The sequence below is a fragment of the Lepisma saccharinum genome, chromosome 4 (assembly GCF_977018435.1).
Source record: "Lepisma saccharinum chromosome 4, izLepSacc3.1, whole genome shotgun sequence".
Classification (NCBI taxonomy): domain Eukaryota; kingdom Metazoa; phylum Arthropoda; class Insecta; order Zygentoma; family Lepismatidae; genus Lepisma; species Lepisma saccharinum.
This window is the reverse complement of record NC_139232.1, coordinates 76853096-76873906: the sequence shown is the minus strand read 5'-3', so window position 1 is coordinate 76873906 and position 20811 is coordinate 76853096. Positions and strand designations below refer to the sequence as shown.

The window sequence follows — 20811 nt, the reverse complement described above, 5'->3', positions numbered from 1 at the left end:
GCAGCGAAATGTTCCGATATTTTCACAGAAATGATATGATTTTTCTAAATATGTGCTTATTTAGTACTTTTTACATTTAAGATGTTTCTGAATTTGAAGCAACCCAACCACACTAACTGAGCGTTGAAAATGCTAGATAGGCTGACATTCTGACTTGGGTGCCACGCAAAAATCTTGAAATACTAAAGGAGCCGTGAAACAAAAAAGTTTGGGAATCCCAGTAATAGACTTTAGAAATTTCTTCCAGAAGGGAGCTTCTTTATCTGTACCTTCCCAACCCCTGTTGCAGGCTCTCGTTTGACAGAAATCTGTGACTTTGATGTCATCATTCCCATTCCTTCCACATCTGCGTCAAATGTCAATAGATCCCAAGATTTGGGAATCAAGGGGAGTTTTATTGCATCTGCTGGGGGTGGAATGTATGGTAGGAACTATGATTGAAGTGAATATTGTTTATTTTAACTTGTATGATATAAATAATTGTGTCATCAAAAATAATATGGAGTGTGCATTAAGGGATAGTGTCACTACCAGTCAATTAACACTTCAAGAGATGTTTTAGATGATATACAAATACTAGTTCTTTAAATATCTCTAAATTTTATATTTTATATTAACTCAATGACCCCGACACACATAATTTACCTTAATTTAATACTGCTAAACTTTAGAAAAATGAACTTGGTTTATAAGCCCCCCTGATAACCTGTGACCCCCCCCCCCCCCTGGAGACCAATTCTGGCTACGGGCCTGATAAAAACATGTATGCTAAGAATCTGCTGAAAACGTTATACATATCTTCATCCATTAGGTTTTAGAAATGAGAAAGCTTTCACCACAAAGGCAGAATGAAACTATGCTTCTCATCAGTCATTAATATTTCTCTTACATCCTATGTGTTTTTAAGTGATGGATTTTTATGTTTGCTGCTGTAGAAGTTGTCACCAGCTTGTTTTGAAGTTTCTTTTAATTCTTGAAGCTCTTATTGGGCCAAATAAAGTGCACAAACATGGTGATGGACAATTTGCATAATAATGCTCATGCATCCCACTGTACAACAGTTCTACAAACTCAGCATACATCAAACCTTGGTCTACATAGAAGGGTGCGAAATGGCCTTAAGTGTCGACGCACCCAGAAATTTTAAATCAATCAATCAAGCCTTGGTCAACAGTGGTTATCCCTCCATCTTCATTGCTAAGCAAATATCCCAAGCTACGTCACACACCCCCCCCACCATGAAATCTGACACCAACCTCCTGTACTTCTCACCTAATACCACTCCCACCTAAACACCACCCCCCACATAAACCCTACATCTGTGCTTCTCATTGTGCACAGTGATCCTGAAACCAGAGACATCTTTTGGACAAGTCCAGAGGTGTAGCAGAAGATTAAACACTTATCACAGCATAAATGTTGAATAGCTCTTCTCATTGATGTCAGCCAGGAGTGGCCCCCTGAAGGCCAATGTACATCCCCACAAATCATGTCATGAAAGTAACTTCTTTTAGCTTTACTTCATCTGCCCCTCTGCCTAATCAGTGGTGCCCCCCTCCAAGACCATGCATACAATCATATTCCCCATCAAAATAGTTTGGATAAATATGTAATAGAATTCAACAGCCTGTTAAACTGTCCATATTTTTTTTATTGTTAATTTTTTTTAAATAACTGAACGCTAGCACATTGATTAGTTAAATGCTTAAGTTAATCTTAACTGTCATATAGTAAATTATTTAAACAGTGTTTGAGAATTTAATGCAAATTGCTACATAACTTAAGACAGAAGTTTAACCTGGGCAAACCAAATAATGTGCTGTACTGTCTGTTAAGGGGATGAGTTACGGTTACGCACCAATTGTGCATTTATTTCAATATCGCCCGAATGGGCACTGCTACTAAAAAGAAAACCTGGGTGTATCCAAGAGTGTGAATTTCTCTACATGTTGTAATTGGAAGCGTTTTTTTATGTTGATTATTAAGCTGGACATGATGTTTGAAAAATATGATGAATAAGAATTTTTGGAATCCCATGTATTCCTTATGGGGAATTAACTTCAACACTAAGTTACAGCTAATGAAATGTAAGTTTTGACTTTCCACTGTTGAAATGCATCTTCAAACTGCTCTCTTCCCGTTGATATTTTTTTTTCTATACATCGGATATTCCCAAGAGAACAAATCAAATAATACTCCCATAAGCCCAATGCATTTCTCCTTGCCTTCTATGGCCTTCCTAGCAGTGTTGCAAAACCTGATGTGCATAAAAGAGATAAATGTCACCTTAAATAGAGTTAAAACTGACTTTCAAGGAGCTAGATTTACGAAGGCTGGATAAAGTGCTTCCTAGGGTAATGTTAGTTGACTAAGGGGGGGGGGGGGGTGCTGCTATTACCGTTAACTCTAAATTTATGATAATTTATTCTTAGTTTTCACCATTTAGATTCGGAGGCATCACACATCTCAATTATCCACCTATGGTCATATGAAATCGAAAATAAAGTATACACAGATAACAATATTATGTCAATGTCACGTCAACACGGTGCTATAAAATAAGTAGCTGGGGATATAAGAGGAGATGGGGTGACGTAGCCAATATAACAATATCATGTCACGTGCAAAATGTATAATCATGGCACAAGTTGGTCTATGTGGGCTGGAACCAGTGATGGCATCATAGTGGAGCCAGATCTAGTTCCAAGAGAGCTAAGTTGGCAACACTTCCATGGGGAAGAGCTTGGGAAGAGCCTCGTGAAGACTGTTCCGCATGTCCTTAACCAAAATGGCTTGTTTCAATTATTACTTCATGAGACAGTGCTAGAAATTCCTAAGGCCGAGACAAGAATATAATAAGATGCCTCCTTCAAAGAACTCGCCTTCTCTGCTTCAGGTACATAATATTTTTAGTAATCCATATCAATAAATTACATGGATTCTTTTGAATTGGAATTGTATTAAAATTGTCTGAGGTGATTGAAATCGGCACATTTGAGAAGAATGTGTCGAACACTTAAAACAACATTGCAAGTGCGGCACAATGGAGGGTCCAGTCCTTTCAGTAAGTGACAATGTGTCAAACGGCTGTGTCCTATTCGGATCTGCATAAAAATTATTTCTTCTCGATGGGAGGAAAGAGACGAGAAACGCCAAGCACCAGTGATGGATGGGCTTGATAGCTCGAAGCTTGTTCCCCCTTATCTTGTTCCCACTCTGCCTGCCACATCTTAAGAATTGAAATACGAAAACATTCTGAAGGTCCCTAAATGGCAGAAGATGGACGAGAATGCCACCCTCTGCATCAGCAGACTTAGCCACAGCATTGGCTGCTTCATTCCCCTTGGTGCCCACGTGACTAGGGATCCAACAGAAGTGAACTTCAGCTCTTGCACACAAGGACACTAGCCGTCCAAAGATACGCTGCACTACAGGATGTCTGGAATTTGGTAATCACAGAGTCTAAAGCACACTGGTGGAATCTGTGCACAAAATGACTTTCTGCAGGGAGTTAATATCAGCAAAGTCCAATGCCTTGAGGACTACATACAGTTCTGCCGTGTACATTGAACAGGCAAGATGTAGGATGAAACTGCAGTTTTTTTATGTTGATTATTAAGCTGGACATGATGTTTGAAAAATATGATGAATAAGAATTTTTGGAATCCCATGTATTCCTTATGGGGAATTAACTTCAACACTAAGTTACAGCTAATGAAATGTAAGTTTTGACTTTCCACTGTTGAAATGCATCTTCAAACTGCTCTCTTCCCGTTGATATTTTTTTTTCTATACATCGGATATTCCCAAGAGAACAAATCAAATAATACTCCCATAAGCCCAATGCATTTCTCCTTGCCTTCTATGGCCTTCCTAGCAGTGTTGCAAAACCTGATGTGCATAAAAGAGATAAATGTCACCTTAAATAGAGTTAAAACTGACTTTCAAGGAGCTAGATTTACGAAGGCTGGATAAAGTGCTTCCTAGGGTAATGTTAGTTGACTAAGGGGGGGGGGGGGTGCTGCTATTACCGTTAACTCTAAATTTATGATAATTTATTCTTAGTTTTCACCATTTAGATTCGGAGGCATCACACATCTCAATTATCCACCTATGGTCATATGAAATCGAAAATAAAGTATACACAGATAACAATATTATGTCAATGTCACGTCAACACGGTGCTATAAAATAAGTAGCTGGGGATATAAGAGGAGATGGGGTGACGTAGCCAATATAACAATATCATGTCACGTGCAAAATGTATAATCATGGCACAAGTTGGTCTATGTGGGCTGGAACCAGTGATGGCATCATAGTGGAGCCAGATCTAGTTCCAAGAGAGCTAAGTTGGCAACACTTCCATGGGGAAGAGCTTGGGAAGAGCCTCGTGAAGACTGTTCCGCATGTCCTTAACCAAAATGGCTTGTTTCAATTATTACTTCATGAGACAGTGCTAGAAATTCCTAAGGCCGAGACAAGAATATAATAAGATGCCTCCTTCAAAGAACTCGCCTTCTCTGCTTCAGGTACATAATATTTTTAGTAATCCATATCAATAAATTACATGGATTCTTTTGAATTGGAATTGTATTAAAATTGTCTGAGGTGATTGAAATCGGCACATTTGAGAAGAATGTGTCGAACACTTAAAACAACATTGCAAGTGCGGCACAATGGAGGGTCCAGTCCTTTCAGTAAGTGACAATGTGTCAAACGGCTGTGTCCTATTCGGATCTGCATAAAAATTATTTCTTCTCGATGGGAGGAAAGAGACGAGAAACGCCAAGCACCAGTGATGGATGGGCTTGATAGCTCGAAGCTTGTTCCCCCTTATCTTGTTCCCACTCTGCCTGCCACATCTTAAGAATTGAAATACGAAAACATTCTGAAGGTCCCTAAATGGCAGAAGATGGACGAGAATGCCACCCTCTGCATCAGCAGACTTAGCCACAGCATTGGCTGCTTCATTCCCCTTGGTGCCCACGTGACTAGGGATCCAACAGAAGTGAACTTCAGCTCTTGCACACAAGGACACTAGCCGTCCAAAGATACGCTGCACTACAGGATGTCTGGAATTTGGTAATCGCAGAGTCTAAAGCACACTGGTGGAATCTGTGCACAAAATGACTTTCTGCAGGGAGTTAATATCAGCAAAGTCCAATGCCTTGAGGACTACATACAGTTCTGCCGTGTACATTGAACAGGCAAGATGTAGGATGAAACTGCAGTTTTTTTATGTTGATTATTAAGCTGGACATGATGTTTGAAAAATATGATGAATAAGAATTTTTGGAATCCCATGTATTCCTTATGGGGAATTAACTTCAACACTAAGTTACAGCTAATGAAATGTAAGTTTTGACTTTCCACTGTTGAAATGCATCTTCAAACTGCTCTCTTCCCGTTGATATTTTTTTTTCTATACATCGGATATTCCCAAGAGAACAAATCAAATAATACTCCCATAAGCCCAATGCATTTCTCCTTGCCTTCTATGGCCTTCCTAGCAGTGTTGCAAAACCTGATGTGCATAAAAGAGATAAATGTCACCTTAAATTGAGTTAAAACTGACTTTCAAGGAGCTAGATTTACGAAGGCTGGATAAAGTGCTTCCTAGGGTAATGTTAGTTGACAAGGGGGGGGGGTGCTGCTATTACCGTTAACTCTAAATTTATGACAATTTATTCTTAGTTTTCACCATTTAGATTCGGAGGCATCACACATCTCAATTATCCACCTATGGTCATATGAAATCGAAAATAAAGTATACACAGATAACAATATTATGTCAATGTCACGTCAACACGGTGCTATAAAATAAGTAGCTGGGGATATAAGAGGAGATGGGGTGACGTAGCCAATATAACAATATCATGTCACGTGCAAAATGTATAATCATGGCACAAGTTGGTCTATGTGGGCTGGAACCAGTGATGGCATCATAGTGGAGCCAGATCTAGTTCCAAGAGAGCTAAGTTGGCAACACTTCCATGGGGAAGAGCTTGGGAAGAGCCTCGTGAAGACTGTTCCGCATGTCCTTAACCAAAATGGCTTGTTTCAATTATTACTTCATGAGACAGTGCTAGAAATTCCTAAGGCCGAGACAAGAATATAATAAGATGCCTCCTTCAAAGAACTCGCCTTCTCTGCTTCAGGTACATAATATTTTTAGTAATCCATATCAATAAATTACATGGATTCTTTTGAATTGGAATTGTATTAAAATTGTCTGAGGTGATTGAAATCGGCACATTTGAGAAGAATGTGTCGAACACTTAAAACAACATTGCAAGTGCGGCACAATGGAGGGTCCAGTCCTTTCAGTAAGTGACAATGTGTCAAACGGCTGTGTCCTATTCGGATCTGCATAAAAATTATTTCTTCTCGATGGGAGGAAAGAGACGAGAAACGCCAAGCACCAGTGATGGATGGGCTTGATAGCTCGAAGCTTGTTCCCCCTTATCTTGTTCCCACTCTGCCTGCCACATCTTAAGAATTGAAATACGAAAACATTCTGAAGGTCCCTAAATGGCAGAAGATGGACGAGAATGCCACCCTCTGCATCAGCAGACTTAGCCACAGCATTGGCTGCTTCATTCCCCTTGGTGCCCACGTGACTAGGGATCCAACAGAAGTGAACTTCAGCTCTTGCACACAAGGACACTAGCCGTCCAAAGATACGCTGCACTACAGGATGTCTGGAATTTGGTAATCGCAGAGTCTAAAGCACACTGGTGGAATCTGTGCACAAAATGACTTTCTGCAGGGAGTTAATATCAGCAAAGTCCAATGCCTTGAGGACTACATACAGTTCTGCCATGTACATTGAACAGGCAAGATGTAGGATGAAACTGCAGCTTTGATGGATTCATTTGAGTGCAAATTTTCTTTGCTAAAGTAACATTGTCCTTTGACAAGAAGTTAGAAATATGAATTTGTTATTACTTATTTTCTGTTTTATCAGGTAATGTGCAAGGTCTTACTATAAAGTACACTTAGTATAATAACTATTACAGAATATAGGATATCAATAATAAAATAGTATTGCTAATATAACTACATCATCAAAATGAAGCAGCTGCTTTAAATTAAGCAGTATAATGACACTAGCCTTATTAACTAACTAACACTCTAGCCTTCTTAATCCTGAAAGTTTATGGCTGCAGCAACACAAGCCTTCCATCTGTCCCTATCCTGGGCAAGAGTAACACTAACCATTATATTTTAAGAAATGATATTATCAATCTATACTGAAAATATTGTTTATGTTTCGTGATGCAGCTACAGTATAATTCTTCACAATCACCTCATCAAAATGCTAGGCATACATTTTTGTTACGCATTATTGCAAGCAAAGCGAGTGAGAAAATTTTTACATCCATTTTCTTGCAGTCTTACAAGAATATTAATTTAATGGGCAATACTTTCATAGGATCCCACGATATTTGCTCATTTCCAGCTTCTCTTCTTGCATGATCAGCGCCGAAAACGTGTGCATACCATATCACTAAATACAGTCCCTAAAATATAATGTTCAAACCCTCCCCTATCAACTACAGAAATCCCTTGACAATCTAAGACATAACACTTTCTCAAGAGTTTCATATCTCTCACCTTCCAAATTTAATACTCAATCCTCCCACCAAAATTTGCATGTAAGTTTTAGACTTACTGTTGATATTGAAGAGTGGATATTGTTCCCTCCAAAACAAATAATTCTCAGACCAGAATTTCCACAACAGTCTAAGATGTAATAGTAATACACAAGAATTGGATACCCAACCCCCAACTTAATGCAATCCCCCTAATTAAAATTCCCATCATAATCTAAGACTTAACACTGATATTCAAGAGTTAGATATTGTTTAATTCTCAATTCCCCACCACAATTTACATGTCAATTTAAAGCCTGAAATGTAACAGTTGGATATTGCCCCCCTCCCCCTTCGATACATATTACCATCACAATTCCCTTGTGACAACGTAATTCAACTTGTATCTAATGCTGTACTGTTATGTGGGCACCCCTTTCTCAAAATACTTCATTCTCTTCATCAGTGGATTAAATAAATTGCACCTAAGGTGAAAACTTTTTACATACAAGTATATCAAGTATATTTTAGAAAAATATATAAATGTTGAATTTTAAGAAAAAATCCTACCCAAAAAATTCGATGCCATAGTCTGCACCATAATAACCCCTGTGGGCACCCCTGATGTCAGCATACTGACTGATAATAGATATAATTTACACATACCTTCTGTAAAAGGTTGGGTATTGGTATTTCAGTCCGTTCAGTTCAATTTCAAACATTATAATCGTTCACATTTTTATAATAAGATTTTGATCTAAAACAAAATTTTAGAAAAATTGATTCCTCCAACAAGTATGCTTGAAAGCAACTGTATTGCTTCTATCGAATATAAAACTGGGAATTTAATACTTCAGAATTAATTAAAAAACTTTTTTCTTTAACTGAAAATGTAGTAGCAATTTCACAAAATTTGCTAATATATTTCCTAGTACAGTATATTATTTACCGTGAAATTGTTCCCTAAATTTTTACTTAAAATCTGACATTGTGGGACAGTGTGTCATCTTTTTTTCTTGTAGTGGTAGTGATGTGGTGGTCCTACTCAGTAAATATCTTATGAGATTTTCAAACTATTCACATTACCTGAGATATGATGTGCTGCGAGTCCAGAAAAACAGGGCAGGAGAATGATGCAGAGGGAGACTTGAGAGAAATGGGAACAAGAGGATGAAGGTTCTAAACTTTGAACAGAAAAAATAGGGAAGATTGTTTGGAGAGTTCTGGTTCAATACAAACCACAGAGCTATAAAGAGAAGAAGGAATTTTAAAAGAATAATTAAACACTTACCTCGTTATGTAAGAAATTGTCAGTTAATACAAGAATTACTGACTTACACATTACAAGAATGCAATCAATTAAAGGGCATGCAATGTAACTTGCTAAGTCATCTGCATTGTACAGGAAAAGTTGAAAATTATGAGGCTCTCTCTGTAGAGTTGGTTTCAGTTCGTCTGTAATCCAACTTTGGTCCATAGAACTGTGGAAAAATAAAACATAAGAAACCAACATCATAATGAAATATAAGGCTACCTTTGTCATTAATGAATAACCAAGAATCAACACTTTACAATTTATTGTGTCCCCGACTTCCTACTTTAATCCTGCCCTGGATTACTTCCCTTCATTCATCCATTCTTCCACACCTCTCTCTGGATGTCTCGAGAGCAGATTAACAGTAACGCTCCAATTTCGGAAAGGGAGTCATACATACAATATTTATATCTGTCCCTAGGTTTGTTTACAATGCAATACACAGTACATAAAGTGAATAAACTACTGGTAATTGGCAGAACTTTAGCTTATGGAGTTAGTTCATCAAATCAAAGCATTATCTTAGGGGATTGCATCAATTTATTATATGCTGTTTCTATATTTACAGAGTGTTTCCATAGGTGCATTGACCAAATCCACAAAATTCCATAAATCAACAAAACGTATCTATGGCCTTGCAATTGGTACTTTCATTAACACAGAGTTAGCCTAACTTATCTCTGTGGCCTACCCTCGACTTAATGATATTTCAGCCAGTAATGCAACCTTCTAGCAAAACTCGTAGGAAACATTTTATTTGCATTTCCGTATGCAGCATCTTTACTTCAGCCCATTAGGCATTATGATGCGACTTAGAAATATCTTATATATGTAAATCTTTACTAATGGAGAATTTGGGCATTCCAAACAGGGGTTGGTTTACCAAATGCTACATTTATTTTCCATGAATTAGTCTAGCCACTACAAGTGGTCTAAACTCTCAAAGAAAGGAGAGACAAAGGTTGTGCTATAAAGCATTACATTTTAAATGGCATATTTTAATTTTAAGACTTGTTTAACAGGTCCAAACCCCTCCCTTTGGTTTGGCAAAGATTTTACATTAATTACATAATCTAATGCATAATTAATCATTTTATTATAGTACTTGGAAAAATTTGGTTTGTAATGGATGGTTAGATATTCTCAATTAGAATTTTTTATGGAAAAGATATACTGTAATTGGCAATAATTAATTGTATGTAGCTTCAAAAAGTGAAAATTCAGAATATTTTGATAGATTTTTCAAAAGCTGAAAATGGAAATAGAAATGTACTCCAACAATAGACATAATGAAGAAAAATAATGTTGCTGCTAATAGGTGTACATTGATACATACAATGAGATTGTTTAAAAGGAAATAAATAATAATAATAATCTGTGTCACAACAGCGCTTGAGGACCAAAGCCTACCTACTGAGTGCTGGCCTAACTCACACATGGCTCATCAGAGGTGGGCGATCAACCAGTTACGAAGTGACATGTGGTCAGCACCACAAACCCCTCTGTCGTCGTTGTAGGTTTCTATGACCATGCTATGCTACTCATTCGTAGCTTCCCAATCTCATGAGAAAAGTTCTTATGCTTTCCCCCAAGGAGACTTGAACCAACACGTGTCCCGTAGTCCGAGCCCAGTGCAGGACTTAAAATTATTTAATGATAACAATAATTAATAACCCTTTTAAAAATACTCAATAACATCAAGCAATTAGTTATTACTATTATCATTAATGGTCTATAACCATTGAAATTTTACTATCCTTGGGCTGGTGAAAGTTGAAACCTTCCCATTAATTCTTTATATATATATATATATATATATGATCATGCTTGTCGTTACCAACAATAGTAACATTCAATTCTCTTTATAGTGTCTTCTTTCTGTTGGTTGTTGTTTTAATGCCTATACTTGCACTTCTTTCCATATTTTAAATGTCACTTTGCCTGCATATTTTTGCAGTTTAAGTGTCTCTAGTTTCAGGTAAGGTTTAAAAATGTAGTTAATATTTAATGTGCACTGTAATTAAGTGTAGTGTTTAATGACCCACCATGAGACTGACTTGCTTCCCCCAGTGCCTGGTGAGAAAGTATGTGTGGAAATGTAACTAGAAAAATGTATGCAAAGCATCCTCCAGTCATCTCACTGTCATCATGCTAAACCATAGGAGCATCCTGCTAGGAGGAGTTCAACTGGAACCTTGACAGGATCAAGACGTACGTATGCAGATCCTCGTGCAGTGGTTACACGCTCAACTAGTTCTCGCGATTTTGCTACCAAGTGATAGTGTAGTGAACAGGTATTGTATAGGAACACATACCGCGTGGTTTAATAGAACAGTGATACGCATACCTTCAACCGGGTAGCCGACCCGAACGGCCATGGACGGGAACGAATCCCCGGACACCGACATGGACACAATAGATCAACCCTCATCGCCACCCAAGACTAACCACATAACACCCTCTCAGATAAGTGCGGACAAAAACACCCAAAAACGTCACCGGGATGAAATGGAGGAATCGATCCAGCCCGACAAAGTTCCCCGCGGAGACACTATTTCCGAAATTCAACCCACTCTTCCCGAATACTGGTACGACAAAGACATGCCGGGACCATATGTCGTCCTTCTGGACGGCATTGAGAAAAACGCGAAAAGACTTGCCGCAGGTAGCGTCGGAAACATTCTCAGGAAAAAAAATGTGACCGTGAACTTGGTAGAACAATGTGGTATCAATCGGGTCCGGGTAACATTCAAAACAGCAAGGGCTGCTAATAATTTCATGCTGCAGACTGCTTTGCATCGGGAAATGCTGGTTCAATCGCGGGTGCCACTTTCATTAGTTCAAAGGGAGGGTCTGGTATTTGGTATTGAACATGATACCTCCGAACAAGATGTATTGGAAGGTATAGAAAGCCCCATCAGAGTTCTCACAGTCAAACGCTTGCCGAAAAAGATCTGGCGAGAAGATGGGACTTTCGACCTCGTTCCAACAAAACTTTTCTGTGTTACCTTCCGCGGGAACCAAATACCTGATAAAATCATCATTAATAGCCAAATACACGAAGTAACACCTCGAACAAGAGCAGTTTTGCAATGTTCCCAATGTTGGCGTTATTCGCACCACCACAAACAGTGCCGTTCGAAACCCGTGTGTGCCAATTGTGCCAAAGATAAACATGAAGACCAGTGCGACAGTTCACCCTTGTGTATTAACTGCAAAGAACCCCATTCCTCTTTATCAAAAAATTGCCCCCGACGTAGACTTGAATCAGCCATACAAAACAAAATGGCTGAAGAAAACATTTCATACCACGAGGCAAAAAACAAACTACAAGGGATTTTTATTCCCAGCCCCACCAGGGAGGAAGTTCTCCGCCCAAGATTCACAGGTGCTAATTTCCCCCCATTACGTCTTCCAAGGTCGGAACGTTCGGTGGACAACACTAGACTTGACTTGCCCCATTCTACACAAACGGTCAATAACTATCAGATATTGAATCATACGCAATCGGTGCTCACAAGGGAAGAACCAGTATTAGAAAATACTTCCCCTACTGATGCCATTAAACCGCCAAGGCGACCCAAAACATCCAAAACAAAAAGAAAAGACGACCATCAACCCCGCAAAACGTACAATAGCAGGAACTGGTATGATGATGATGAAGGGTTAATCATGACCTCCAGTCCCACCTCCGACACAGAAAGTAATTATTCCAAACCGATAGGACAAAATGCCCGGCCCGCTGCTTTGACAAGTAAGAGGGAGATAGATAGAGTGAATCCTGTTCGGCCACCAACAAATGTGTTCTCGAATAACTCAACCCCAGAGCATATACCAATAGAACACAATCTTATCTACAACTCGATTCTAGACATGATTCCCAATTTATGGGACGCGGTGCGGGAAACAGAAAACAAAAATCGTCGCATTCAACTCATCAAACAAATCCAATCTTTAACATCTAATCTCCTGGCTATCATAGAATCCACACATTGACAGAGCAAGGTTTCCGATGGATACCGGAAATGGAAACAATAGTACAATGGAATGTTAATAGCTTCTCCGCGAGAAAACTTGAATTACTAGACATAATTGCCGAATATCAACCGCAAATTCTCTGTTTACAGGAAGTTAAAGGTACCAAACGCGAAAAATATCGTCTTGCGCATTATAATCTATACGGTACACCAACAACTAATAGGGGAACGGTAATATTCGTACACGAAAAAATTCAACATACAGAAGTCCGGATTCCGCATGACATCAGATTAAAACAAGATTTCCAAGCAGAAATAGTAGCTATCCGCGTTTCTATCTTCCTACGAACATTCACAGTCATATCGATATACATCCCTTCCAATACTAACTCCCAACGCATACGAGCACGAGACCTTCAAGAAATGATACAACACGTTCCCGGACCTATTGCCCTTTTAGGTGACTTTAATGGACACCACTCAACGTGGGGGGACAAACATAACGACAGACTAGGTAACGCAATTGACACATGGATCACTGAGAATAACCTCATTCTCTGTAACGATGGCACCCCCACTCATTACCCTCTCAACGGAAATAACCCATCCTGCATCGACCTGACGATAACGTCTCCGGAAATTTTCCCTCAGTTCGCGTGGTATAAAGACGCAGACTTACGGGGAAGCGATCACACACCCATTCTCTTGATCAGACGTCGTCACAATCTCCGACCCCCAGGCTTAGCTAACAGCCAGACACCCCCAGTACGGCGATGGAATAAAGCCTCCATTAACTGGGATGCGTTCAAAGCCACGTTCTCACGGATATACATGCCAATTTTATCATTCCGAAATATCAACCTAGTTTACTCCAATCTCATCGAAATGATTACGGTCGCTATGGACCACAGTGCTACTCGTACCCGCTTTAGTATCCCGGCCAGATATCCATCCATAAGTTGGTGGACGAGAGATTGCGAAACCATTAAAATCAGAAAACGACAACAACTCCGAAAATATGAAAGACGCCACCTCCGAGAAAATTTGATTGAACTAAAACGCCTACAAGCGAAAGCGAAAAAAACTTACCTCCAGGCGAAGAGAGCAGCATGGCAAAACTTTTGCAATACATTAGATCGCAGCGATAGCATAAGCTCCATTTGGCACAAATTTAACTCCATTCGCAAACCCACCCAAAGTAAGGTGAAAACGCTAGACCGAACCTGGGAAAACGACTTCATATCTTTATTAACACCCCCCTCGGTTAGCTCGGGTTATAAACACGACGAAAGATTAAACGCAACATTCACAGATGACTTTCCCGCGGTGACCGCATTAGAACTCACAAATACCTTGGACTCCCTCAAAAATACCGCACCAGGATATGACGGCATTACATATGACGTACTTCGCCACTTGCCGGACGAAGGTATCCACCTCATTGTACAAATTTACAATGAAATATATCGCACCGGTATTATCCCCATAACCTGGAACAATCATGTCGTAATTCCTATCCTCAAACCATCCAAACCTCGCAATAACGCACAATCGTATCGACCCATAGTATTAATTCCGGTACTCACCAAACTTTTTGAAAAAACATTACAACATCGAATAAACTGGACCCTGGAAAAGCAACAATTTTTCCCCCCAACACAAATGGGATTCAGGCTCAATCACGGCAGCCAAGATGCCGTATCCACTCTCACAGTAGCAATTCAAAATAGTCAGATAACTAAGGACTATTGTTTTAGCCTGTTTACAGACATTGAGAAAGCCTATGATTCGGTTTACGTCCCAATACTATGCAATGTATTAGACAAATTATCAATACACCCTTCCGTTGCTAATATTATCTGGAATTTATATAATGAACGAAATCTTGTATTTTGGTTCGATGATCGAGTGGACGGGGCCAGAAAAGTACGAACCGGAATACCACAGGGGTCCCCCCTCAGCCCCCTACTATTCAATATATATACCCACCACATCCACCAATTAGATCTCGCTGACTTTAAAGTATTACAATACGCCGACGATTTATGTTGTTATAAACAAACTTCTGATGCCACTCAAGGCATACTTGCTCTAAAAAGGGCTATTACAGTACTTCGGGATAACCTCTGGAGTATAGGACTAACCTTCTCACCCTCCAAATCAAAAATCCTAATTTTCAATCACCGACAACCTTTAACTTATCCAAACAATATACCAAGTATCCAAAATATACCTTTTGTAGACTCCTATAAATATCTCGGAGTTTTTTTTGACAGAAAACTAACGTGGAGACCCCACATTGAATACCTCAAAGTAAAAGGAAAAAAAATTATTAACATATTACGAAGCATATCCACCACTAAGTGGGGGAGTCATCCATACATTATGCTCTTATTTTATAAAAATTGCTTTCGATCATTATACGATTACGCAGCCCCAGTATACGGTGGGGCAAACACAAAAACCCTGAACTCATTAGATATCTTACAACGACAGGCTTTACGAACGTGCCTCGGCCTAATGCCTTCCAGCCCAAACATGAGTGTCTATCTCGAGAGTAATGAACAATCACTTACTCACAGACGAAAAAAACTCACGGTACAATTTTTACTCAAAACATGGGCTATACACCCCCACCCTTTTAATAGAGAATTTGCCATCCAAAGACAATGGGAGATAATAAAGCGTATAGATCACTCAACCCCCCGATATTATTTCCTATACTGCTATTTCATAGACACAGAGGCCTATCAGCTGTCATTTACCCACGACCACCCACTCATATATCAATTAAATATCCCCATAGAGCCAAATCTAGATATTCATTACGCCGACCGTGGTGAACATGGAAAATATCAAGAAAGATGGCCGGAGTCGACATTAATATACACGGATGGATCAAAAGACAATACCGCAGTAGGTTCTGCATTTTATATCCCGTCCCAGAACATAATTAGACAATTTAAATTACCTCCCGACGCGTCAATTTTTTCGGCGGAATGCTATGCAATATATAGAGCATTACTTCATATCCTCGCGTCGGGCCTGCCACAATGTCTTATACTGACCGACGCCTTAAGCGTGCTCCAAACGTTGTCAAGAGCAGGCACTGCAGCCTATAAACTTACGATTTTCCCATATCTTATTCAAAGTGCAGCGTTACGGCTCCGAAAACGGGGACAAGAAGTGACCTTTACCTACATCAAGGCACATTCCAATCAAAACAAATCTCACGACTTCGTAGACATCTACGCAAAGCAAGCTCGGACACTCGAACACGTAACCCCCTTACGCTTGCCTTACACAGACTTGCTCCCTCGCGTAAAAATGAAAATCCAACACGAATGGGATGAATGGTGTGCACACGAATTACAAAACACAACCACCTATAAGTGGAACACGCACATCGGCACAAAACAACCTTGGTATCAATCTTTGAAAATGCCACGGGCCGTGATTGTGTTCACCTTGAGAATGCGCACGGGTCACGTTCTGGTGAATCAACATTTGGCAAGGATAAATGCGGTACCTATAACTTCCTGTCAATGCGGAGAACCCAGCCAAACAATAACTCATCTGTTTTTCCAATGCCCCTTACGACAAGCCCATCGGGAACAGTTGTATCAAACCCTACTTCGACTAGCTGTTCCATTTCCGGCGTCAATCCCAACCCTGATAAGTCAGCCTCGAGCTCCCATCATGTGGACGCTATATAGCTTCGCACGAAAACACAACATCTCAATGTAAACAAAAACAATAAGGAAGATCACAGTGTAACATACCTAACAGGATACCCTCCCATAGTGAAAATCACGAGTGAAAGTGAAAGTGTATTGTGCAGGTGCCATAAGGAATAACGACAGGAGACAAGAAGAAGTCGGATCAAATCAAGCGGTCCCGATGGCTAGAAACCGCAAAGGATAGGCGCTGTGAGCCACGATAAAGCAAGCAAGCATCCTGCTAGCTGGCCCCAAGTCTCGAGCAAACATCTGCTCAACTAACAAGTTCAAGTACTATTTTTCACTTCCAATAATCTATCTTTCCTACTTCACTAAGCATGAATACAGGTGACATGGATTTATTAACTCACACATATTGCAATTCTAATTTAGAATTAAGATTTACATTTGAATAACAGAAAGCTCAAATGTTGAACATTAATTTCAAAGTGAAATAGTTTTTGAGATTGATTGATTGATTTTATTTAATCCATGAATCACTTGTTTGCATTTACATGCTGAGATATCGGACATGTCAATTTGTGTTTACAATATCATAAACATTGCAATATATCATACAATGAAATATGTATAAAGTGAAATATAGTGGAGTATATATAGTCTAATGTGATGAAATACTGCAATGTAAATATTATGAATTTGTGTTTACAATATCATGCACATTAATTACAATACAGTAATACGATGCCAATACAATGTATGGTTACAGTGGAATATAATAAAATATCATGGAGTATAACAATGAAATACGATATATGTATACAGTGGAGTATAGTAGAGTATAGTCTAATGTGTTGAAATACTGCAATGAAATGAGAAATTCTGAAGTAATTATTTCTTTGTTATGACACATTTTGTTACTAATGTGTTTTAGTAAGACATATAATTTCTTGCACAAGGACAGAAGTCATCATTACATGTGCTAGTGCAAGAGTAACATATTCTATTAGCATCAAAAGAAGAACTTACCTGTAAAGAACAAGAGCATCCATTTTGTTTGGTGTAAATTTAGGATCATGATGCAATCTTGAGTCTAAATTTCTCTTCCGCTGTTTCCACATAATGACACCCATAATGATCATTAACATGAGTAATATTCCAGCTGTAGTACCAACAGCTATAATATATGTCTTGGTATCATAGCATTCGGAAAATTTAAACTGCACTTCCAATACAGGTTTGCCAGTCCATTTTTTAGGACTTGTACATTGCACTGTTTTGTTGACATCATTGATTAGAATATGAGTTCTCGGTTCATTCCGAAGCCAATCTTGAAATTCTAGTGTTGCACAATCACCACAATCAATTGGATTTCCTCCTAAATCTATTAGAGATATTTTTCTTAAGGAATGGCCCATTGTGGCTGTGATTGTTGAGATTTTATTGTTGGAAAAATTTATGCTTTGCACAAAGCTTTCTTCAGTATTGGAAAAAATTGTATTCTTGTACCAGTTAATTATTTTATTCCATGATAGATCTAAAGTTGTAACACTTCCATTGGAAATTATGTCCACTGGGGATGATAACATATTCTGAGACATATCTAATGTATCCAAAGCACTTACTTCAAAGTGGTATGCATTTTGCAGCTGGTTATTGGAAACATCAACAAATCTCAAGTGCTCTAGCGTCTTGAATGTTAATGGAGACAAAATTTTGATACTATTCCATGAAATATCCAGAAAAGTTAGTGCAGGAAACATCTTGAAAGCCTCTTCATCAACTACACTGATGCTACATCTGCTGAAGTTGAGTATGCTGATATGAAATAAAGTTTCTGAGATCACATTTGTTCCAAGAGTTTCAATGTTATTTTGTGAAAGATCAAGTGTTTCCAAAGTTTGAGGCAAAAAGAGTTCAGATAGTGTGACACTAGTAAAACAATTTGAGCTCAAATACAATTTTTTAAGTAAAAGAAACTTTGATAGATGCACTGATATATCAAACTGATCTCCAAGTCTATTTGAACTCAAGTCCAGGTATTGCAGATTTGGTACATCAGTAGAATCTAAGGAATAAAGGATAAAAAATAAATCAGGAGACTTTTTACTTATGCTATTCTTAATCATTAAATAATTGAGTATTTTGATAATAGTTTGTAGCTAGTAGACAAAGTAACAGTTGATATTAAAAAATCAGAAACAATTTATAATGCGGGGAAAATTTAGTATTTTCAAGATTCTTTTGTATGAATACTTGAAGAATACGAAGAATTTGAAATGCAGACACTTTACATATTTCTTGATGTTCAAATTCTACAACAACGCATTTTGACAGGTTTCTTGAATGGTGCTCATGATACCTCTGATGCTCTTTCTGTCTAGCTACTTCCCATCATCTTTGTCTGAACGTAATAGTACAAGCGGCAGTAATGTGCTTACTGACAGTTGATACAGTCCATGTTATGTAACATGCCAAGTAATTTCTAATATTGTATACCATATTTCAAATTTCTTGTTTTATTTTCCATTTTATGAAAAATGAGAGAGAAAGGCTTATAACAAAGGATGATACGTAACCTTCCACCACGGGGTGTAGAGGTGTTTCCAAAGTTCTCATTGTAACAGCACACCATTCGAGTAAACGAGGCTCCCACATACAAAATCATGATCAGGATAATTGTCTGTGATGTTTCTGACATGGGAGATTGACCTCTGTTTATCCTTGTTGCTTTTACACCCTCAGCTTTGTCATAGATGGAATATTAATTTGCGCAAATATTCCAATGTTTGCTTATAGAAAGGGCTTGTTTGTTGCTGTGTTAATTGCACAACAGCTCAAATGCTGAAATCAATCAACCATCCAATTGAGTAATGATTGATTGATTGATTTAGTTTATTTTACTTCGCATTTTGTGCCTCTTGGCTAATTTGCGAAGATGGGGATGAGTGATGAAATGATGAAATTGATGAATGGACATTCACAAACAACCAAGCCCGACCGGGATTCGAACCCGGGACCCTTGGCGTCGCAGCGTGAAGTGCTAACCACTCGACCACAGGGTCGGGCGAGTAATGATTGATTGAGTTGGTATTTTAAGTCCACTTTATGCACAGTAAGGCTAATTGGGACTGGACCTATAGTTTAAAGTGCGATCTGAACCACTATGTGCCTCCACTGGGTATCGAACCCGGGACTCTATCCAATTAAGTACTTCTTGGAACAGGTACCAAGGTAAAGGTGTAAATTGCACCATACCAAGAAGGCACAAAAGGGGTGTGAAAGTACATTCTTGATTTTCACCATGGTGGTGGTGCTGATGGTGATGATAGTGTTGGTAGTGGTGATGTGATCAGTACCACACTCCTGCCACCTTTACACTGCCCTTAGGTAATAAGAGGTTTGTTAAGTCCAGAGCCACTTGTTTACAGACACCATTGAAAATATTCAAACCTGATTTCACCCATCACGTGAATAGAACCAGGGTCTCCTGTGTGGCAGTTAGACTTATACAGATTAGATCACTTCAGCTTTTTCCCAAAATGAGAAACAACAGGAATTTCCTACAAGAAGGCAACTGCGTCAGCTAATTTCTCCCATAAAAATGCACAAGTAGTCAGCATTCATTAGCAAAGAATATGGGCAGGAAGAGTCCATCTATACATGATGAAACAGTTCTGAGTGAGCCAAAGTCTTTTCAGTTATTTTTCTTTAGAGGACAAGCTCGATTGCAGTAGTTAATTAAGATTCTTGTCCACAGTTCACTGCTATTCTTTCAAGTAGTTCTTCATCTGTGAAGTTTCCACGAAGAATGCAAAAGTGATAACCATTTGGCCATACAGGAGTCAGTCTAAGCAGAGTCTTCTATCATCCCTCCAACTTTTCTCCCAAGACCCGAAAATTTTTCACAAAATCCAATTTATTGTCACACATATTTTGACCCTAAATTTGCCCTTATAACCCCTATAAATGACCTTAACCTCATCAGCAGCGAGAAAGCTTTGTATAAAACCTTGATCTTAAAAAGAGACCAATTGTTGAAACTCACCACTCTCTTTCTACCAGAAACTCGATATAATTCAAACAACTTGGAATTATCACTTAGCTTAATCTGTGTTTCAGTGTCATTAATAATGTTATGAAGTAATATTTTATGATTAACATATAAAATCATAATTTATATTTGTAATCTGTGGACTAGATATCTCCACCCTCAGTTGTTTTACACCAATAATGTACACATT

At 38.7% G+C, this 20811-nt stretch overlaps 1 protein-coding gene across 1 annotated transcript in view; it reads right to left on the bottom strand.

Moving 5' to 3' along the window:
* Positions 1 to 20811, bottom strand: part of LOC145986602 (toll-like receptor 4) — a 41026-nt gene that overhangs the window by 3743 nt on the left and 16472 nt on the right. Inside the window, exons 3-4 of the mRNA XM_083120800.1 lie at positions 17597 to 18635; positions 8887 to 9076 (exon numbers count right to left, since the gene is read on the bottom strand). Coding sequence (XP_082976926.1) covers positions 8887 to 9076; positions 17597 to 18635 — 1229 coding nt within the window. The remainder of the gene's footprint in view (positions 1 to 8886; positions 9077 to 17596; positions 18636 to 20811) is intronic.